General features: G+C 44.7%; 1 protein-coding gene across 1 annotated transcript in view; it reads left to right on the top strand.

Annotated features, from left to right (window-relative positions):
• LOC138262451 (phthioceranic/hydroxyphthioceranic acid synthase-like) overlaps positions 1-16904 on the top strand; it is a 242937-nt gene extending 226033 nt beyond the window's left edge. The window contains exon 6 of the mRNA XM_069212344.1: positions 11319-16904. Coding sequence (XP_069068445.1) covers positions 11319-16904 — 5586 coding nt within the window. The remainder of the gene's footprint in view (positions 1-11318) is intronic.
• The last annotated feature ends 3942 nt before the right edge of the window (positions 16905-20846 follow it).

The following is a 20846-nucleotide window of genomic DNA, read 5'->3' as shown; positions in this document are numbered from 1 at the left end:
CTGATAACAGGTCAGGCTCCAATTGGGCACACAGCTCTGTGATTGTGGCCCTGTACTTTCTATAGGTGAGTATAATGTACCTGTCCGCCAGTGTAGCTAAGCCCACAAGGGGTCTGTACATGGGGGTTGTCTCCGACTTTTATTCATCTGCAGTAGTAGGAAGCTAAATGACACAAGAGTGAGTAGGCTGTCACAATTTGAAAAATGGAACCACCACCTCAGTGTAAATGCAGCATTAATGTGATGGGACAGTGGGAATGGCAATGTATGTGTAATTTTCGGCAATGATGCAGTAATGGATAATCTGGATGTCGTCCACCACCATTAAATGGCGACCACCTGTCCTGTATCTAGGGACAGGTGGAAGTGTGGGAACTCTGCCGATGTTGGGCGTCGTGGTGGAAGGCGGTCTTGCACCGCCGTGCATTTCCTCATTGGCTAATTATGGGGCTCTATGGAATACAGTGACCAATGGGGATCAGTGGCAGCGGTGATGGTGTACACCGCCGTGGATGTGACCACCATTTTCTATCTAAATCCTCACTTGATTCCTGACTCTCCACAGGACAACACCTACACTGCATGTGCTGCTGTGACCTGTGTCTGGAACCTACCATGGCTTGTGTGACCAGGGAAAGGGCCCCTGCCTTCACTTTGATGAAGTTGAAGCACTTGGTGGATGGGGTTGTCGCGTAGGCTCTCATTATTCTAATGAGACTACTGGATTTGAGCAGCAGAATCACCTGCGGTGTGGGAGACTGAGTCTTACCCACTACAGATGGCACCTGTCTCCCTAATCTGGGTTTTTCTCCAGCTAACTAGCAGTGCCTCATCTCTACCAAAGGGCAGGGATGATTGGGAAGCCGAGCGCATGACATAATTGATTCCTTAGGGAAATCGTGGTAATTCAGGTCTCATCTGTTTCTTTCAATTACATTAGTATCACATACACAATGACAAACAGAGGCAGTATATGCTTCAATAAGGTTTTAATGAAGCAACTGCATCGTAGATAGCAAGGCATGTACTGCAATAACCAGGATGATACAGCATGACAGAATTAGAATTGTGACAAGGAGAGTAAAGCATAGAAATAACGCTACCATATTGTCACTAAAGTCAATGGACTAATTCCTACCTAGGCTAAAATAGAGCACAGCATGTTAAGCTCTAATTCTGCCCTTCAGGTTCCCCTGGGAAGACATCACCCCCCATACCTGAGCAAAGGCCTGAAGTTTGCATAAGCAGCTGTAGCGAAGAGTTCAGCAATCAGCATACAGTTGTGGTCCTCTGGCTGGAATCTCCCTCTATCATGTATAGGACAGGGAAGTGTTTTTATAATCAAACAGCTGATATTCTGAGAAAATGTCCCTACGTAAGGATGTGTGTTTTCCTATGAATACCAGAGACAAAAATTTTACCACGTTCACCGGCAACCTAACTTTTTGCAGCCTTTAAGGAAGCAGAGAGTGAACAAGAATGTCTTATTTGAGAACGTAGTGCTGGCCTAGGCAAAAACAGCTAGATAGAGAGAAATAAAACAAGACCGCCAAAGTGCCTATTGTTAAAATAATAAATGAAGCTGAATAAAATATATCTAGGTTAAAGTGCACAGCGGCAAGCCTAGTATGCTAAAATACCCAGCATGGAGCTATACCTAAAATGGCTACACAACAGGGTTTTACCCCAGTATGAACTGCTGTATGGGCTGCCAGACCAACAGGTGAGTACACCTTGGGCACAATGCATGTAGGAAGGTTGCATGGAGATGTGTGTGCAAGCATTGTGTCATTTGGGGGGGTCTGGTGGTAGTGTACATGGTGGGCGCCGGGCGATGTGTGTGCCAATGGAGATGGAAACGGGATCTGTGGGCCATATGTGTGACAGGCTGGATTGTATGTGTAATGGTGTCCTCTTGTCTGTATTACCTCTGCAGGTCAGGGCCCATCAAAAGAAGGGATTGTGGCATGCCTTTGCCAAGGATGTGCGGACCCTGGGGTTCTACAGCAGGCGGAGCACCCACTGTAGGAAAAGGTGGGAGGACCCGAGATGCTGGGCACGGAAGACCGCGGAGGCCCAGCTGGGGATGGCCTCCCAATGAGAAAGGGGTGCCCGCCGGAACCAGACCCCCCTAATGGCCCACAGACTGGAGTGGCCTACCCAGAGCTGGATGGTTACTTGAGGGTAGCATAGCAGCCACAAGGGGGTGAGTACAGTGGGCATTACTACAATAATTGGTAGGTGGCATGGGATCCGAATGGTGGGTGTGAGTTAGTGGGTCCCCCTTAATGTCAGATCAGACATTGCAGCGTGAGGCAGCTCAAGGGTAATGGGTGTATAGCAAAATCAGGTAGACTAGCTCAGTTGCATTCCATGCCAGACAGGGCTTAGTGGGTCCCAGGAGGGGTGCAGTTGGTGGTGGCTGGCCCTCATCTTGCTGTGGCACCTAGCCAATTGATTGCCTGTGTGGTGCATAGTGCTCAATCCTGATCTCTGTGTGTGATGGTAATGTGTATGCCAACTGTGGTGTTGGTGCTGTAATTGACCCAGTGCTCCATTTCTCTCTCTCTCCCTCCTCTTTCTTCTTCTATCATCCTGTCCATGTGTGCTTTAGCATCATCTGTGACCACCCCAGCTCCAGGTACAGCCACCACCCCCGTACCAGCACCGCCCTCCCAATAGCCCCTCACGGAGTTGCCTGTGCCCACTCACCCAGGAGGGTCGGCATATCCTTCGGCCCAGGCACCCCAGGCCCTGCCCCAATGAGCCCTGCTGTCCTGAGTGAGGAGTCTATTGACCTCCTGAGGTCCATCTCTGTAGGGCAGTCAACCATTGTGAATGCCACCCAGAGGCTTGCATCCCAGATGCAGCAATGCAATGCATTCCTGGAGGGTATCCACTGTGGATTGGTGGCCCAACAGAAATCGATTCAGGCTCTGGCCACCTCGCTGATGGCAGCCATTGTCCCTGTTCCTACTGTCCCCCCTCCAACTTCCATTTCCCAGTCTCCTCAACCCCAACCCATCCCATGCACACATACAGAAGAGCATGCACACAAAACAACACACAAGAGTAGCACAGTCAAACACAGGCAGCACACTTCAGTCCACAAGCACTCACACAAACACCACACAGTAGCTCACACAACCACAACCACTGATTTCACCGTCCCCCCCTCCTCCTCCTCTACCTCCCTTACAGTCACGTCCTCACTCACACCTGCATGCACTGCTTCAACAACCACCACCAGCATCACCACACCAAGCAGCACAAACACCTCACTAGCAGACACCTCCACAACAGCCATCAACATGTCCCCTGTGTCCTCTGCCACCCTGTCTGTCCCCCCCCTCCTAAGGGACACAAATGCAGACACTCAGACACCCAACAGCCATCCACCTCACATCAGCACACTGCCCATGCACCTGCACCCAAGTCCAGCAGACGGACTCCTCCAACAACCACTCCCTCAACCTCCACTCCCATCCCTCCTCCTTCATCCTGCCCCACCATGCCTAAGAAGCTTTTCCTTGCCCAACTTGACCTCTTTCCTCCCCCTCCAACCCCCCGTCTTGCCCGTAAGAGCAGGGTCCCAACAACTCAGCCCAGCACCTCAGGCAAACAGTCCACGGGGACAGTGGAGGCACATCCTAGTCGTGGAGGCAAGAAAGTGAAGGATCCCACTCCACCAGCAAGGAAAGGGAAGGGTTCCACTCCATCAGCCAGGAAAGGGAAGGATCCCACTCTACCAGCCAGGAAAGGGAAGGATCCCACTCCACCAGCCAGGAAAGGGAAGAAGCCCTCAATTCCAGCTAAGACACAGCAGCCCTCACCTCCAGCAGAAGCTGTCAGGGTACCATCACCACCACCAGTGGGCACGGGACCCTCATCTCCTGCTGCGACACAGCAGCCCTCACCTCCAGCAGAGGCTGGCAGGGTACCACCACAACCACCAGTGGGCCTGGGGCCCTCACCTCCTGCTGCAACACAGCAGCCCTTATCTCCAGCAGAGGCTGGCAGGATACTACCACCACCACCAGTGGACACAGGGCCCTCACCTCCTGCTGCGACACAGCAGCCCTCACCTCCAGCAGAGGCTGCCCAGGAGGCACCTCCCCTAGCAGAGACAATGAAGCCCTCACCTCCTGCAGAGACTGCCCCGGAGACACCTCCCCCCAGAAGAGACAATGCAGCCCTCACCTCCTGCAGAGGCTGCCCAGGAGACACCTCCCCCAGCAGAGACAATGCAGCTCTCATCTCCTGCAGAGGGCATGTAGGCAACCCTCCAGGGACTGATGTACAAGGAGCCCCCTCCGGAAGCAGTGGGCAACTTCCCCACCTCAGAGACTGTGACATTGCACTCCCCAGCTAAGGAAAATGGGCATGGAGTCCCCTCCAGAACCAGTGGGCAAGTTCCCCACCTCAGAGAATGTGACCTTGCATTCCCCAGCAATGGGAAATGGGCATGAAGCCCCCTCCAGGATCAGTGGGCAAGTTCCCGCCTTCAGCTGAGGTGCCCCCCTTCCCCCTGAGGTGCCTGACCACCATCCGACATGTTCCCCGCGCACAGTTTTGTGCGGAGTTTGTCAGGATCAAGTTTGGACTTGGACTGTGCCCTGTGGCCATGTGGGCCTTTTGTACTTTGAACTGGGCATTGGCCCTTTCTGGACAATTGTTCATACATATTTGTTATCAAATTGTTACATATGGTGGCTGTTGGCATGCAATTACAATATCAGAACTGCCGAACTGTAGTCAATGCATTATTATGCCATGAGTCCTGTGCCATTGGTTTATGTCTGCAGCTGGTTGTGTGTATGGTGTGTGTGTGAATGGTGTGTGTTGTGCGTGTCTGTCACTCTCCTTTTCCTCCCTCCCTCCCTTGTGTGCTAGGCGGCTGTGCTCACCATCATCGACTTCATTGGTGTTGGTGTTACAGGTGGAGCATGGCATAGAAGAGCATCGGGAAGACTTGAAGCTCTGGTTCCATGGCAGCATTGATATTCTATGTGTCTCTGTTGGTGAGTCTTTGGTCTTCTGTGTTCTGTTTCCACCACGCTCTTGATGGCATTAGTACTGCCCGGAAATCGTGGCGGTTTGCTATGTCATGATATGGTGGGCGGGTCCTTGTCTTCCGCCTGGCTGTTGATGGCTACCGCGTAGTGAGTGGTGTTAATGCCCTGGGCGGATGGTGTGTACATTGGCTGTCTTTTGGACTTATCACCGCCATGGTCCTAATTTGGCGGTAATTACCGCCAGCCTGTTGGCAGTATTACCGTCACGTTAACAGTCACCACCAATGTCAGAATGAGGTCCAAAATGTCTCCATAGACTTTAAAACCAATGACAACCCCAAATAGAGGGGGTTATTACAACTTTGGAGGAGGTGTTAATCCGTCCCAAAAGTGACGGTAAAGTGACGGATATACCACCAGCCGTATTACGAGTTCCATAGGATATAATGGACTCGTAATACGCCTGGGGGTATATCCGCCACTTTACCGTCACTTTTGGGACAGATTAACACCTCCTCCAAAGTTGTAATAACCCCCCAAGTTTGTACTTTATTCAACTGTGGCCTGCACAATGGAGGTTGGATGCAGGGCCTGGTTAATGCTCGGACCTTTTAAGTTTTTAAAAATGTTGTTTGATATTGCAGTGCTGGTACCAATGTACTACAGGGATGTCCTCGCTGAGTTCCATGGTACTGGGTGCTGGCACCACGGACTTTCCTTCTTAAATGATATATTTTTAACTTAACTGAAGGAAGGTGATTCTTTGAAACCCCTTCCTGCACACTGTGGCCTTGGGGTTCAGTCACCTACATTCGGTCGATGTTGCTCCCATTTTATTGATATCCACCCACCTAAAAAGCCAGATGGCAAATACACTGCACTTTAGCAATTTATTGTGTAATTAATAAATGACAATGAAATGCACTTTAGCCCTTGCAAAGAAATAAAGAAATGATTTCAGAATGCATGCCGCTAGGATGTGTGTCGATAAGGTGGCACACACAACAATGTTACATACCACTTCAAGGGGAAGCATGGCACAAGCAGCTCTTGACCTCCTGTTGGATTTGAACGGTTATGGTTGAACTGGATTTTTAGCTTTTTTACCGTTTTCCTTGCCAAGCACTGGTGCATGTCATTTTAAACTCTAGTGTTTTTTTAGTCCATCAGGACAATTTTAAATTCTTTTCACTTCTCATTTTTTGTTTCCTCTGTTCACGATGTAACTAACATATTCATTATGATTTTTTTAAATAGTTGGTGGCAATTATTTTTATTAAGTGTGCAAAAAAGTATTAATTCACCTAAAAAGCAAAATATCTCCATAGAATTCCATGGGTCACCCCTTTTTTAAACCTTGAACACCTTCAAAAAGGAATTTGTATGCTTCTCACCTTAACAGAGTCACCCTCTTCAAGACTTAGGCCCTCATTATGAGCCGCCCGCCAAGATCTGACCGCCGGGCGGCCGCCAATGCGGCCACACGCCGCCGCGGTCATTATGAGATCCCCGCTGGGCCAGCGGGGATCTCGGCCACAACATAGGAGCCGGCTCCAAATGGAGCCGGCGGTGTTGCGGCCGTGCGACGGGTGCAGTTGCACCCGTCGCGCTTTTCACTGTCTGCATTGCAGACAGTGAAAAGCTGCATGGGGCCCTGTCAGGGGCCCCGCGACTCCCCGTACCGCCAGCCTTTTCCTGACAGTTCAAACCGCCAGGAAAAGGCTGGAGGTAGGGGGACTCGTAATCCCCTGGGCAGCGCTACTAGCAGCGCTGCCCTGGCAGATTACTACAGCCGGGGCCATTGTGGTGGGGAACCGCCGGCCCCAGCGTTGCAACCGCAGCACTTCCACCGCAGTCATAATGACCAGGGAAGCACAGCCAGCCTGTTGGCGGTGCTTCCGTCATTTCAGCCCTGGCGGCCTTGTACCGCCAGGGTTGGAATGACCCCTTTAATATGACCTGCATGTTTAGGTCAAAAGGTTGACAAGTAGGCAATTACCACTGATAAGACATTCTACCAGAGCCTATGGCTACTCTTCAGAGTCTGCTAAAATACACTACACACTTTTCTGACATAAGCATAATGGAATGCAATTTTAGAGCTATTCTTACAACTCTAGTATTAGCTAAAACACCTCAAATAACAGTTGTTTAATTTACACAAAACCTCATTCAGTGTTCCTATATGCACGTATATTTATTAGATTTTTTAAATGAAAGAGGCTGCCTAGACAACTAAAGTTGTCTTTAGGCCAGACTTCAAAAGTTGCCACCATCACAAGACACTGCGATTCGGGACCCATGTCCTGAAAAGTAAAAATGAAAGCCATAAGGATTCGGGAATAGCATCCCCTGCCCCTCTGGCTCCTGTTGCTCCTTCTGAACCCCAAAAATTGACATAACTCACCTGAGGAAAATTGCAGGGGAGTAGTAATTTCTGTTAAAATCATGTTTTCAATCACTGTGATAGTATGAGCTTTTGCAGGAATCAGAAAAAATGGCCCACTCGTAATGAGAGCCTAGACACCATAGTGGCCAGTGTCATGTTCCAAAATGGAAAGGTTACTTATCTTGCATAAGCCATCCAAGAGCACTACAGATGTTTTAATAAAGCATCTTGGTCATTAGACTCCACAAAATAGTAATAGATAATATTTATTTCATTATAATGGTGTAACTATTCATCTTGTTATAAAGTGTCACTAAAATTGTCACTCATAAAGCATATAAATTTCACACACAAGTGAAATGGCGAGCATGAGCAAGATTTCCGAACGCAAGCAGTCGCGGCAGGACATGCCCACCCACATTGTGAAAGCTGCCCCTCGCGTTGAGGAAGCTGCAGGTCAAGTAGAAAACCTACTCGAGCGGTAGAAAGAAGTTATCACCCTCTGGCACTCTATGGGATGCCTTTTGAACTGATTTTACAGCGCAGGAAAAACTCCTGGAATTGAAAATCAGCGCGAACAGCTCCACTTATCTAAATTCAGCTGCTGGCTGAACTCTGCCTTGCGCGGTGGAGGTTTTTTGCCACTTCGCAGAGTTCTGTGTAGCATAACTCCACTAACTCCACCCAGGCCTACTGTAAATATACAAACTTATTTTTACTTGTGCAGAAACGCTTTTGACAAATGCTGTTGCCTGGCAACAAATGGAAGGGCAGTCCTGCCAAGTGCCACGCATGAGACATTAGAATAACGCATTATGGGCCTATCTCCCACATCACTCCTAGTAAATGGCATTGTCACACAATCAACTGAGCCCATAAGCTGATTCCTTCAATGCATCATGGCTGTGCTCGGCGATTTAGTTATTTAAGCTGTTGGTATAGAGGGGCTTGGAGCAGACGTGTTCTTCAGTAAAGGACAAATAAATACCACCAGCCTCTTTCTGAAAACTAAAGTGAAACAGCTGTGCGAGCTCGCGATTGGGCAGGCTGCTGCAGATCATCTCCGTCGGGGAGTGCACCTTAACACGGACTGTGCTAATCGCTGACAAGTGGGCTCTACTTTAACTCCACTTCTTTGGCAACTTCAGTCACATGGTCAGTGAGAGATGCACCAATGCCTCAGCTCTGGTCTGTTCGTGCCCAACGCTGACATAATGCTGGCAATGGCATAGCATAATCAATTGTTGCCATTTTTTATATCACTGTCCTGTTCAGTTTTTGGACTTCAAAAGCAAAGCAAAACACAAACGCTGTGGGACAGCGTAACTGGATGGACGGAATGCGGAACCAATCAAACATTCACCCCCAGTCACAGATCTGGGTTTAATCCATCCATTATTTTGCTCACCATGCCACCCCAGTTTGAACCCAGCCATATGCAAATCTGTCTTGACCCTGTTCCTCATGGGAACAGTCCAGCCCGAACTGCCAGGCCAGGTTCTCCCTGGACCGGAAACAAGCATCCTGGGACCGGTTTCGGGGTTTCACCCCTCATCAGCCAGGCTAGCTTGAATCCAGTGGCACAGTGAGCCCGGGACCCACGTCTGGGCATGCCCGCCGCACTTAGGGCGGCAAAAGCAAAGCAAAACACAAACGCTGTGGGACAGCGTAACTGGATGGACGGAATGCCGCACCAATCAAACATTCACCCCCAGTCACAGATCTGGATTTAATATATCCATTATTTTGCTCACCATGCCACCCCAGTTTGAACACAGCCATATGCAAATCAGTCTTGACCCTGTTCCTCATGGGAACAGTCCAGCCCGAACTGCCAGGCCAGGTTCTCCCTGGACCGGAAACAAGCATCCGGCGACCGGTTTCGGGGTTTCACCCCTCATCAGCCAGGCTAGCTTGAATCCAGTGGCACAGTGAGCCCGAGACCCACGTCTGGGCATACCCGGCGCACTTAGGGCGGCAAAAGCAAAGCAAAACACAAACGCTGTGGGACAGCGTAACTGGATGGACGGAATGCGGAACCAATCAAACATTCACCCCCAGTCACAGATCTGGGTTTAATCCATCCATTATTTTGCTTACCATGCCACCCCAGTTTGAACCCAGCCATATGCAAATCAGTCTTGACCCTGTTCCTCATGGGAACAGTCCAGCCCGAACTGCCAGGCCAGGTTCTCCCTGGACCGGAAACAAGCATCCTGGGACCAGTTTCGGGGTTTCACCCCTCATCAGCCAGGCTAGCTTGAATCTAGTGGCACAGTGAGCCCGGGACCCACGTCTGGGCATACCCGGCGCACTTAGGGCGGCAAAAGCAAAGCAAAACACAAACGCTGTGGGACAGCGTAACTGGATGGACGGAATGCGGAACCAATCAAACATTCACCCCCAGTCACAGATCTGGGTTTAATCCATCCATTATTTTGCTCACCATGCCACCCCAGTTTGAACCCAGCCATATGCAAATCAGTCTTGACCCTGTTCCTCATGGGAACAGTCCAGCCCGAACTGCCAGGCCAGGTTCTCCCTGGAACGGAAACAAGCATCCTGGGACCGGTTTCGGGGTTTCACCCCTCATCAGCCAGGCTAGCTTGAATCCAGTGGCACAGTGAGCCCGGGACCCACGTCTGGGCATACCCGGCGCACTTAGGGCGGCAAAAGCAAAGCAAAATACAAACACTGTGGGACAGCGTAACTGGATGGACGGAATGCGGAACCAATCAAACATTCACCCCCAGTCACAGATCTGGGTTTAATCCATCCATTATTTTGCTCACCATGCCACCCCAGTTTGAACCCAGCCATATGCAAATCAGTCTTGACCCTGTTCCTCATGGGAACAGTCCAGCCCGAACTGCCAGGCCAGGTTCTCCCTGGAACGGAAACAAGCATCCTGGGACCGGTTTCGGGGTTTCACCCCTCATCAGCCAGGCTAGCTTGAATCCAGTGGCACAGTGAGCCCGGGACCCACGTCTGGGCATACCCGGCGCACTTAGGGCGGCAAAAGCAAAGCAAAACACAAACGCTGTGGGACAGGATGCTTGTTTCCGGTCCAGAGAGGACCTGGCCTGGCAGTTCGGGCTGGACTGTTCCCATGAGGAACAGGGTCAGGACTGATTTGCATATGGCTGGGTCCAAACTGGGGTGGCATGGTGAGCATAAGAACGATGGATTAAACCCAGATCTGTGACTGGGGGTGAGTGTTTGCATTGTCAGCACTCCATCCATCATCCTTTTGTGTTGCTAAAGTTGCCCTAAGTGGGAAGGGTATGCCCAGACGGGGGTCCCTTGCTCACTGTGCCACTGGAATCAAGCTAGCCTGGCTGATGAGGGGTGAAACCCTGAAACCGGTCCCAGGATGCTTGTTTCCGGTCCAGAGAGGACCTGGCCTGGCAGTTCGGGCTGGGCTGTTCCCATGAGGAACAGGGTCAGGACTGATTTGCATATGGCTGGGTCCAAACTGGGGTGGCATGGTGAGCATAAGAACGATGGATTAAACCCAGATCTGTGACTGGGGGTGAGTGTTTGCATTGTCAGTACTCCGTCCATCATCCTTTTGTGTTGCTACAGTTTTTGGACTTGGCCTGTAGGACTAACAGAATTTGTCTGCATCTAGTCATATATTCGCTCACCCACCTAATTATTAATCCACGTGGACTACACTTCTCCATCCTTTTATCCATTGGTTTGTCATAGTATTCAACCACACAATCACACAAAAGCATACCAGTTTCATCCATAAATTAAACAGATTTGTTGGCTTTACAGAAGCTTGCCATCTGTTCAATCTCATACTGTGCTTTCAGTTAACATATGCCTTTAATGAACTCTGCATACACTGTGTATACTTGACAGCTTTATGAAATATGTTAATATTAATCAGCATTATTTAATTTTAGGCGATTGAAGACCACGATAGAATATGGGGTGTCATTAGCACCAGTGCTGTGAACCAAGATGGAAGATCAGTTACTCCTATTACCAAACCTTCTAACAAACAACAGGAAATTCTGTTAAACAAGATTTACACAACTCGGATCGATCCTTCAGTTGTGCAGTATGTCGAGGCCCATGGCACAGGAACCCCTGTAGGAGATCCAGTAGAAGCAACAAGTATAGGCAACATAATTGGTAAATCCAGACCTCCAAGTTTGCCAGCTCTCCCGATTGGGTCAGTGAAAGGTAACATTGGCCACACAGAGTCAGCAGCCGGGGTGGCTGGGCTGATTAAGGTTCTTTTAATGATGTACCATAAAACAATTGTTCCATCTCTACATTACTCTGAGGAAAGCAGCAGCATCAATGCAAGAGAACTTAATGTTCGGATTCCAACTTCTGTCCAGACATGGGAAGAACTGGAAGGTGTCGGCAGGATAGCGGCGGTGAATAGCTTCGGCTTTGGTGGCACCAACTCTCATGTTGTCGTAAAACAATTTAAACAATTATATGTTCCTCACTCTTTGAAAAGGCCTATTGAAATAGTTGTGCTTTCTGCTGCGTCCATTGAATCACTAAAGCTAATTGTCAAAGACACTGCTGCACACTTAAACAAAATGGACACCCTGTCTCTGCAAAATCTGGCCTATACATCTGCCTGCAGGAGAAGCCATTTGAACAATAAGTACAGAAATGCTTTTGTAACATCCTCTATGAAACATTTGCAGCAACAACTTACGACCGCGGACACAACGAGAGAGGTTCAATTGAAGGCAAATCTAAGCATTGTGTTTGTGTTCTGTGGTAATGGTGTCAATTATAAAGGCATGTGTAAGACACTACTCAAGTTTGAGCCAGTTTTCAGAGACAAATTCAAAGAAATTGAAAACGTTTTGTTTTCTTATACAAGCATCAGTCTTATTGACTTAATTGAAAGTGATTTTGACGATTTTTCAATAATAGAAATTGCTCAGCCACTGCTTTTTGCTACTCAGGTTGCCCTAGTCTGCCTTCTCAAATACTGGGGAATCAAACCCATTGCACTTGTTGGTCATTCAGTGGGAGAGGTAGCAGCTGCACATTGCTCTGGTCTGCTCTCCCTCACAGATGCTGTTAAAGTGATTTATCACAGGAGTCTATTGCAATCTAAGGTTACGGGTGGGAAAATGTTGGTAGTTGGCAATGTCCCTGTGGCAGAAATATCCAAAGCCATTGACTCACAGTCTGGAAGAGTATGCATTGCCGCTTTCAATAGTCCAAAGTCCTGCACACTGTCTGGAGAAGCAGAACCCTTAGAGAGTCTTCAAAAACAACTAGCTCTTCAGTTCAGGGAAAATAACATATTTCTTCTACCTTTAGATGTTCCAGCAGCATACCATAGCCACATGATGGATCCAATCCTACATAAAGTTGAGGAGAGTCTGCAAGATATAAAGAGGCAAGGGTCAGAAATGATTGAGATTATTTCAACAGTAACTGGGGAGTTAGCTTCTGGAGATGATTTCACAACAGGAAAATACTGGGCTAGGAATGTCCGAGAACCAGTGGCCTTTGTTGACGCAATACAAACTGCATGTAAGGGGAAGGAAAATCGAGTGTTTGTTGAGATAGGACCTAAAAGAGCACTGGAAAGAAATATTAAAGAAATTGTTATTGAGGAAGCATTAGTTTACCCCACTCTCCAACCCGGTAAAGAATATGAATCTTTGTTTACACTGGTAGAAAAACTGTTTGTCTTGGGATATAATCCAGAGTGGAAAAATGTTTTTGAAGGATATGACGCAGTTCCTGCGCTGTTTCCTAGATATCACTTTACCCATAGAAAGACAACAAAAACAGTGGTTGAAATGGTTGTCCAAGGAAACAAAAGATCAATAAATCTGGCACACCCTCTTCTCCACAGTGTTAGTAATAATAGCATGGAATTTGGATGTACCTTATCAATGACAGCTACACCCTACATCTACGAACACAAGAACAATGGCATTGTCATAGTTCCAGGCTCCTTTTATGTTGAGCTTGGTATAGCATCTCTAATGAATAGTTCACTTCCTAAAATACCTTTAGGTGCACAACAAATTGACATAAAGTTCTCCAGTCCGTGTATCGTAAGTCAAGCTTCACATGACATTAAAATCCAATTGGAATCTAAGGACATGGAGGCACATTTCAAAGTACTGTCACCCCATGCAGTTTATGCTACTGGAAAAATAACCCAAAAAGTAGGAACTTCAGAAAAGGAAGAGTCCATCTCCCTCCGACACATCATGCGAAGGTGTAGATCAGTACTGAAAATCGATCAAATGTATGAAACACTAACTGTTCTAGGATTTGAGTATGGCCAAGTCTATAGGCAGCTAAGTGATATATTATATGGGGAGGACTTGAGAGAAGCAGTAACCCACGTAACAGTGAATAATCAGATCTCAGAGGAGCTGCATAAATATTACATTCATCCAGTTGTGCTAGATGCCTTTCTTCAGATGACAGTTGTTATGGCTACTTCAGGTACAGGGAATATAAAGGCTAAAGCAGGCTTTCCTTCGTCTATCGGCAGCATGATACTTTGCAGACCACTTCAGAGTGATATGGTTATATATATGAAAATAAGCAAAGCCACTCAGGACTACGTTGAAGTCTGTGGGTGTTTTTGTGAGAAAAATGGGACTATTTTGGTAGAACTAAAAAATGTTAGGATTACCTTTTTAGGAACAAATTCAAGCCACCAGAGTGATTTTCTGTATGAGAATAAATGGAAAGATCACTCTAAGAGTTTGGCTCTTCAGATGCCAGTGGGAGCACCAAAAGCGCTAGTTTTTGCTGATAACTTTGGAATTGCTCAGCACCTTAGAGAACATTTACATCAAGATGCTAAATACATTATGTACAGTGAATGGAAGACAGCGCTTGAATCTGGGAACACTTTGATGTTTGCCTTGGGTAAAAGGGAAATTGTTCTCAGTGAGTACGATGATTTTTTATTTATGTGGGGAATTCACAGGTTTAAGGAAGAATTCCCAGTCAATATTACTCGGTACATAGCTGAGTGTAGTGAAGCTTACCGACAAATTATTCTAGCATTAAGAGATCAAAAACCTGGGTCTTTAATTAGGACCATAACCTACAGAACAACGGAATCGACTATAGATCACATTAACCCTGGTTTTGGTTTGCAAGGCATGACAAGAGCTTGCGTTACTGAAATCCCTGAAATTTCATTCCAGCAAATTGATGTAAGTTCATCCAGTGTTCAAGACATAACAGCCTTAGCAAAAGTCATTGTTAACTCTACTGCAGAGAATTGCCCAGAGGTATTAATAAATGAAGGCAGGATTTACATATCAGAAATTGACCGAACAAGATTTCAGGAGGACAGCATCATCTTTCAAAGAAGACCCATTGACAACTCTAAAATGTTCACTTTGTACTCAACAGATCCTTACAAAATAACAGAAATGTCTGCCGAATTGACAGGTCAAAGGATAACTGATCTTTCTAACCAGAACATTGAAGTTCAAGTTACTAAAATATGTGCCCATTCAGAAGATTACTTTCCTGTTACTGACTCTAGCTACATGTTTGGAGCCACGTTGTACTGGAAAGCAGAAGCAAGTGATAAACATCAACTCTTAGCTCTTGACCTGACTGGCACAGTAACTGCAGTGGGCACAGATGTAAAAAAGATCAGAGTTGGTGATCACATTACGACATGCTACCCGGTAACTGCATCTTCAAAAGTCACTCTTCCGGGAGAAGTTTGCTTTAACACCAAGAATATCCCATTCCTTAAGAATGTCCCTTGTGTTTCATATTTTTGGATAGCTTGGATGATTCTACACAAGACACTTCCAAAAGTGAGATGTCAAACATATTTAGCAATTATTTCATCTGAACCCAGGTCAATTTTGTGTGAAGTGCTGACATTAACAGCAAATGCGACTGGTTGGAAAACTATAATTGAAACTCCCACTTCTGCTATTGGCCAACATATTAGCCACTGTTCTGCACTTGTATTACTTCCATTCCTTGAGGACATATTAGATGGAGGAATTTCACATTCAGCACTAATCAAGGACATTGTGATTGTAAGTGATAGTCAGGAGTTCAGGTGTTTGCAAACTCAAATTGGAAAGTCTCAGGACTGCGTAACAGTTCATTCAGTGGATCTTGAAAATATTTTCCAGAAGACATGCATAAAGCGATTTTCAAAGCCATTCTATGCATGGCTCAAATCATTACCAATCGAAAAATTCTCAAACCTACAATATACAGTTTTCCAACAGGATAGTAAAGTTGATGGAACAAGTGCTCTGCCACAATCCTATTTCAGCTGCACATCCATCCCACTTATTGTACTAAAAGATGATGTGCTAAGGGCAAGGATTTCTGACATACCTGTATATGATGTAAGAAGGGATATTTTTAAATGTTATGCAATTTACATAGTGACTGGTGGGCTTACAGGTCTTGGCTTTGAAACTGTAAAGTTTATTGCAAAGCATGGAGGAGGGTACATTGTGATACTCTCAAGGAGAAAACCAACCATAGAAATGGAAACACAAATAAAGGCATTGCAGAAGCAGTATGCCTCTACCACAATAATCACCCTACAATGCAATATTGTCTTTCACTCTGATGTTGAAAATGCGGTTGCTTACATTCAAAGGCGCTTTCCAAAAAATCCAATTAAAGGTGTCTTCCACAGTGCTGTGGTTTTTCATGACAGACTACTTGAGCATTTAAACATTTCAAATTTTGAGGAAGTTCTAAGTCCAAAAGTAACAGGTGCAATTAACCTTCATTGTGCCACAAGAAGTGAAGAACTGGATTATTTTGTATGTTATTCATCTATCGCTGCCTTCATTGGGAATTCCGGACAAGCAAATTATGCTGCTGCCAATTCATTTCTGGATAACTTCTGTCACTACAGAAGGAACATGGGACTTTCAGGGCAGTCTATCATCTGGGGTGCCTTGAATCTTGGTGTACTGCAGAACCAAGATATAATCAAACAAATCTTAGAATCAAAGGGAATACTCACTCTGGATATACAAGAAGTTCATGAACATCTTAAAAAAGTTTTGATCATAAATGCCCCCCAACAAGCTGTTATGAAACTTAATTTTAATTTTTTGAATAGTAATGTAATTTCATTAATCCCTTCACTGAGAACTAGATTCTACGAAGTTGTATCTGAAGAACTCAGCAAAGAGGAACAGGTACCTAAGGGGCATGCCATCTCAAACTTGCAGTCTGTCAGCCCTGAAGATTACATTTTGTCACTGGTGAGTGAACTCAGCCATGCCAACCCAAATGAATTTACCATGAACACGTCTCTCGCATTTTTAGGGATTGACTCAATGGTAGGTATGACCATGCAAAATCGCATTTATAATGAAAGGAATGTTAAATTTCCCCTTGTCACACTCCTTGATCCTGAAACAACAGTTCAATCCCTGATAAAAGTTTTGGAAGAAAACGTGAGCAAAACAGAGCCTGGAGACAAAGCCCTTGTGGAAAATGTAAATTCCGAGACAACCAAGCTTTGAGAAGAAGTCCTAGCAGCAACAGATACATAAAATGCCATGATAAAAGGGGCAGACCCTTATTTTAGATGAAAAAAAAAATATTCTGTTCCTTAGTATCCACGCTTTGACTTTTGCTGACTTTCTCTTTCAAAAAGTATTTCCATCAGTCTTATTTTAAATGTTTGCTGGAACAATTCTCTTAGGCAGCGGTCCATTTGTTGACCTGACTTTTTCCACATACAACAGGAAGTGACATCAGAGGACGGCAATTAGTGTTGCCTAGGAACCTCTTATAGCATAAAGTTGAAAAATAAAAGTTTGCATTTTGTTGTACTTTCAAGTATTTCATTATTATATCCCCCTCATTATAAATTGGGTGATCCTACCCCGCAACCATAGGCGTACATACCTGGTAATCTAATCAACTACCAAGTTATACTTCTATTATCATTTTGTCCACTCCCATTTTATTTGCTATTGCTGGCGCGGGTTTCTTTTATCCCATTTGAGTTAGGAAAACCCCACACGGATGATATACAACACCTTATCCCACCCAGACTAGAGGCCGATGAATCTGTGGACTCAGTGAGGTGTGTGATAATCAGATCCATTCAACTTAAACCAATAACAGGAATTACTTAAACTAACGTAAACACCTTGACCTGAAACAGATTTCAAAGCTTTATTACAATCACAGTGGCAATGCAATGTAAATGGCGCGCAGAATCAATTTATAAACTTACATGTGACTCATAGGCTGACCAAAACGTCTAATGAAATTAAACCTACAAAAACATCAATCTTGTTAAACACTCCAGTAAGATGACACCAGTCAACAAAAAAATGACTTGTGCAATGGAAACAGATCTCAAAGCAGATGATGGTGGCATTTATCAAATTTAAACAACAGCAATAACATTTTCGGGCTTGGCAATCCCTACTCCTATCACTAATTTAGACTCGCATGTGTGGGGACAGGCTAACAAATGCAGGCAAAACAAAAGGAAAAGAAGACAAAAAATAATTTGGAAAATCACCCAGCTAAGGAAACTATCTATACAATTACTCTGGTGTAGTCACCTAAGATGAAAGGAAAAAATAAATAGTGCATTGCAAATTATATACCTCTTCTCATGGAACGGCAGACAGGGAGACATTGTTAGCTCAGAGCGCCAACAGCTTCACAGCGTCAGTAGAGAGTGGCATCAGCGGGAGTCCAGAACACATGCTACACATACGGCAGCATAGCAGTTCAGAGTTTATTGGGCAAATTAGTATTGAACAGCATAAGTAATTGGGCACATAAGACCAAAGGGAAACTCATAAGATGGAAGGCTAGAGATGACTGAAAACTTGATGAGGGACCGGAGGTGACATGGTGAAGGATAAAAGAAGACTGCATGAAGACTGCCCCATAGGCTCCAAGAAGCCTAACTCTAAATTTCAAAAGTCTATCCCTAACTAAAAATGTCCATTCGGTTCTGATTGGTTGACTGTGTGGGCCTATCTTGCGCACATTGATTAATATCCAATGAAAATTATAGACTCCCAGCAGGTTTGCAACTGTTCCGGATTTTCTCAGGGCAGATATGAAATCATCTCAATGAATTCATCCAGTTCCGCCAAAATATAACATTTTTATAATGTTTGGAAAATTAGGTTTCTTTCTCAGGCTACATAAGATGACTCTAACAGTTCTCATGTGAATTCAATAATGCTTCCTGTCAGTTCGACAGCTAGAACAAATACTGTTACATTTAATAATAGTAACACTATGGTCTCCATCTATAATACAGTAGGACATTCTTTAACACATAAGCAACTTAGAAAATAATTCAGGTCAAAGGGAACAGGATGAATTAACATTTCTCACTACAGCTGTAATATAAATCTTGAGGCCTAGTTTGGCTAAGAAAATCGAAATACATATTGATGAAATTTAATGCATATAACTCCTACTGTGCACCATATAAATTTAAATCAATGATGCAAAGCAAATTATTTATTTGCAATTGTTATTAAATTAGACACAATTAGGATGTACATTTATTTTTCTGCACACATGTAACTTACATTAATAGACTTGTTTAAATCAATATAAGTATGATTAATTTAAATTCATTTAGTATTCATATGATACTTTTCATGTTAAAATATTATTTCTAAAGAAACTGTCATAAGTCCGCTAAACACAATTGCACAACATTTGCCTTGGCAACACGTGATGCTCAAACAAGTGGAGGTTACAATGTTCGCCATAATTCAAACAGGTATGTTTTTACATTGCATGTTAATGTTCTTTATTAGCCTTTTAAATGAAGATATGAATATATATAAGTCAACAAGTGCTGACTTCTATGCCACTAACGCATTCGAAAAATTTGAACTATAACATTATTACTAATGCAGCTCGTACTATATATGCCAGTACCATCAGCAGTACTTTTGATACTGTTAGTAGTACTACCCTCCTGCTGTCAGTGATAATGTTATTGCTAGCACTACTGCTATTTATTAGTAGTACTACACCAATTACTACGGCTAGTACTACTGCAGCTACTGCTCTTTCAAGTAGTACCACTACTGTCTTTAATACTGCTGGTATTACTACTGGTTCCACTAATAGTTTCTATTACCATTACGACTACTACAAGTAATATCACTCTGAGTACAACCACTGGAACTACAAGTAGTGCTAATACTAGTTCTGTGAAAACTGATACTACTACTACTACTGCTAGTATTAATATTACAATGCTAACCCAACTATTCCTTGTAATACATTTAGCACTACTATTGCTATATCTACAATTCAGACATCTACTAGTTCCAGTAGTAGTAATATTACCTCATCTACAACTACTTGTACTACCACTAGCTTCTGCATAACTGCTAGTGGCATTCTTAGAAGTAGAAGTAATCATATTGGTGCCAATAGCAACACTAGAGCAACACAAAAGGATGATGGACGGAGTGCTGAAACTTTTCGAACGTTTCAAACACTCACCCCCAGTCACAGATCTGGGTATAATCCATTGTTCTTTTGTTCACCATGCCACCTCAGTTTGGACCCAGCCTTATGCAAATCAGTCTTGACCCTGTTCCCCATGGGAACAGTCCAGCCCGAACTGCCAGGCCAGGTCCTCCCTGGACCGGAAACAAGTATCCTGGGACAGGTTCAAGGGTATCACCCTTCATCAGCCAGGCTAGCTTGAATCCAGTGGCAATGTAAGCACGGGACCTAAGTCTGGGCATACCCCTCCCACTTAGAGCAACTTTAGTAACACAAAAGGATGATGGACGAGTAACACTAGAGGCTGCATCAGAAGTAGTGCTAGATGTCTCACGTTCAAAGATAGCAGTACTGCTGGTATCTTCAGTAACACAAGTAACAGGGCAAGCAACATTAGTAAAACTAGGACTAGTAATAATTGCAATGTTAGAATTAGAGGTAACACTAATAGTCAAGGTATTTATATTGATACTATTTGTAAAACTACACGTTGTAGTAGGAATGAAAGTGTTAGTAACATTAGCAGCATTATATACTGTCATCAGCAAAAGTCGAATAGCAATTATGCTAGTACTTGGTTTACTGATATTAATAGTATTGACAGTACAAGGGGGTCTGTCTTAGTTGTAATTGTAATATGGTAGATGTATTTATGGTAGTAATAATATACCTAAAGCGTATAGTTGTAGTATGGGTAGTATTATTGTTAGTATGTATGCATAAAGGTCGCAGATTTAATGCAGTATTAGTCATAGTAAATGTTTTTTAGGAGAACAAGAAGCACCACTAATAGTACTAGGTGCACCAGAAGTAAAATTATAGTAGTATTTATAGTTATTGGAAGAAATTGTAGCATTCAAAGTAGTAGGGCAGAAATAACACTTGTAGTGGGGTATTCAGTAACAGCACCATCTGTAGAAATGGTAATACTAGTAGTGGGGAGATCAGCA

This window comes from Pleurodeles waltl, chromosome 10 (assembly GCF_031143425.1).
Source record: "Pleurodeles waltl isolate 20211129_DDA chromosome 10, aPleWal1.hap1.20221129, whole genome shotgun sequence".
Taxonomy (NCBI): Eukaryota; Metazoa; Chordata; class Amphibia; order Caudata; family Salamandridae; genus Pleurodeles; species Pleurodeles waltl.
The sequence above is the reverse complement of the archived record's forward strand: the minus strand, read 5'-3'. Positions and strand labels throughout refer to the sequence as shown.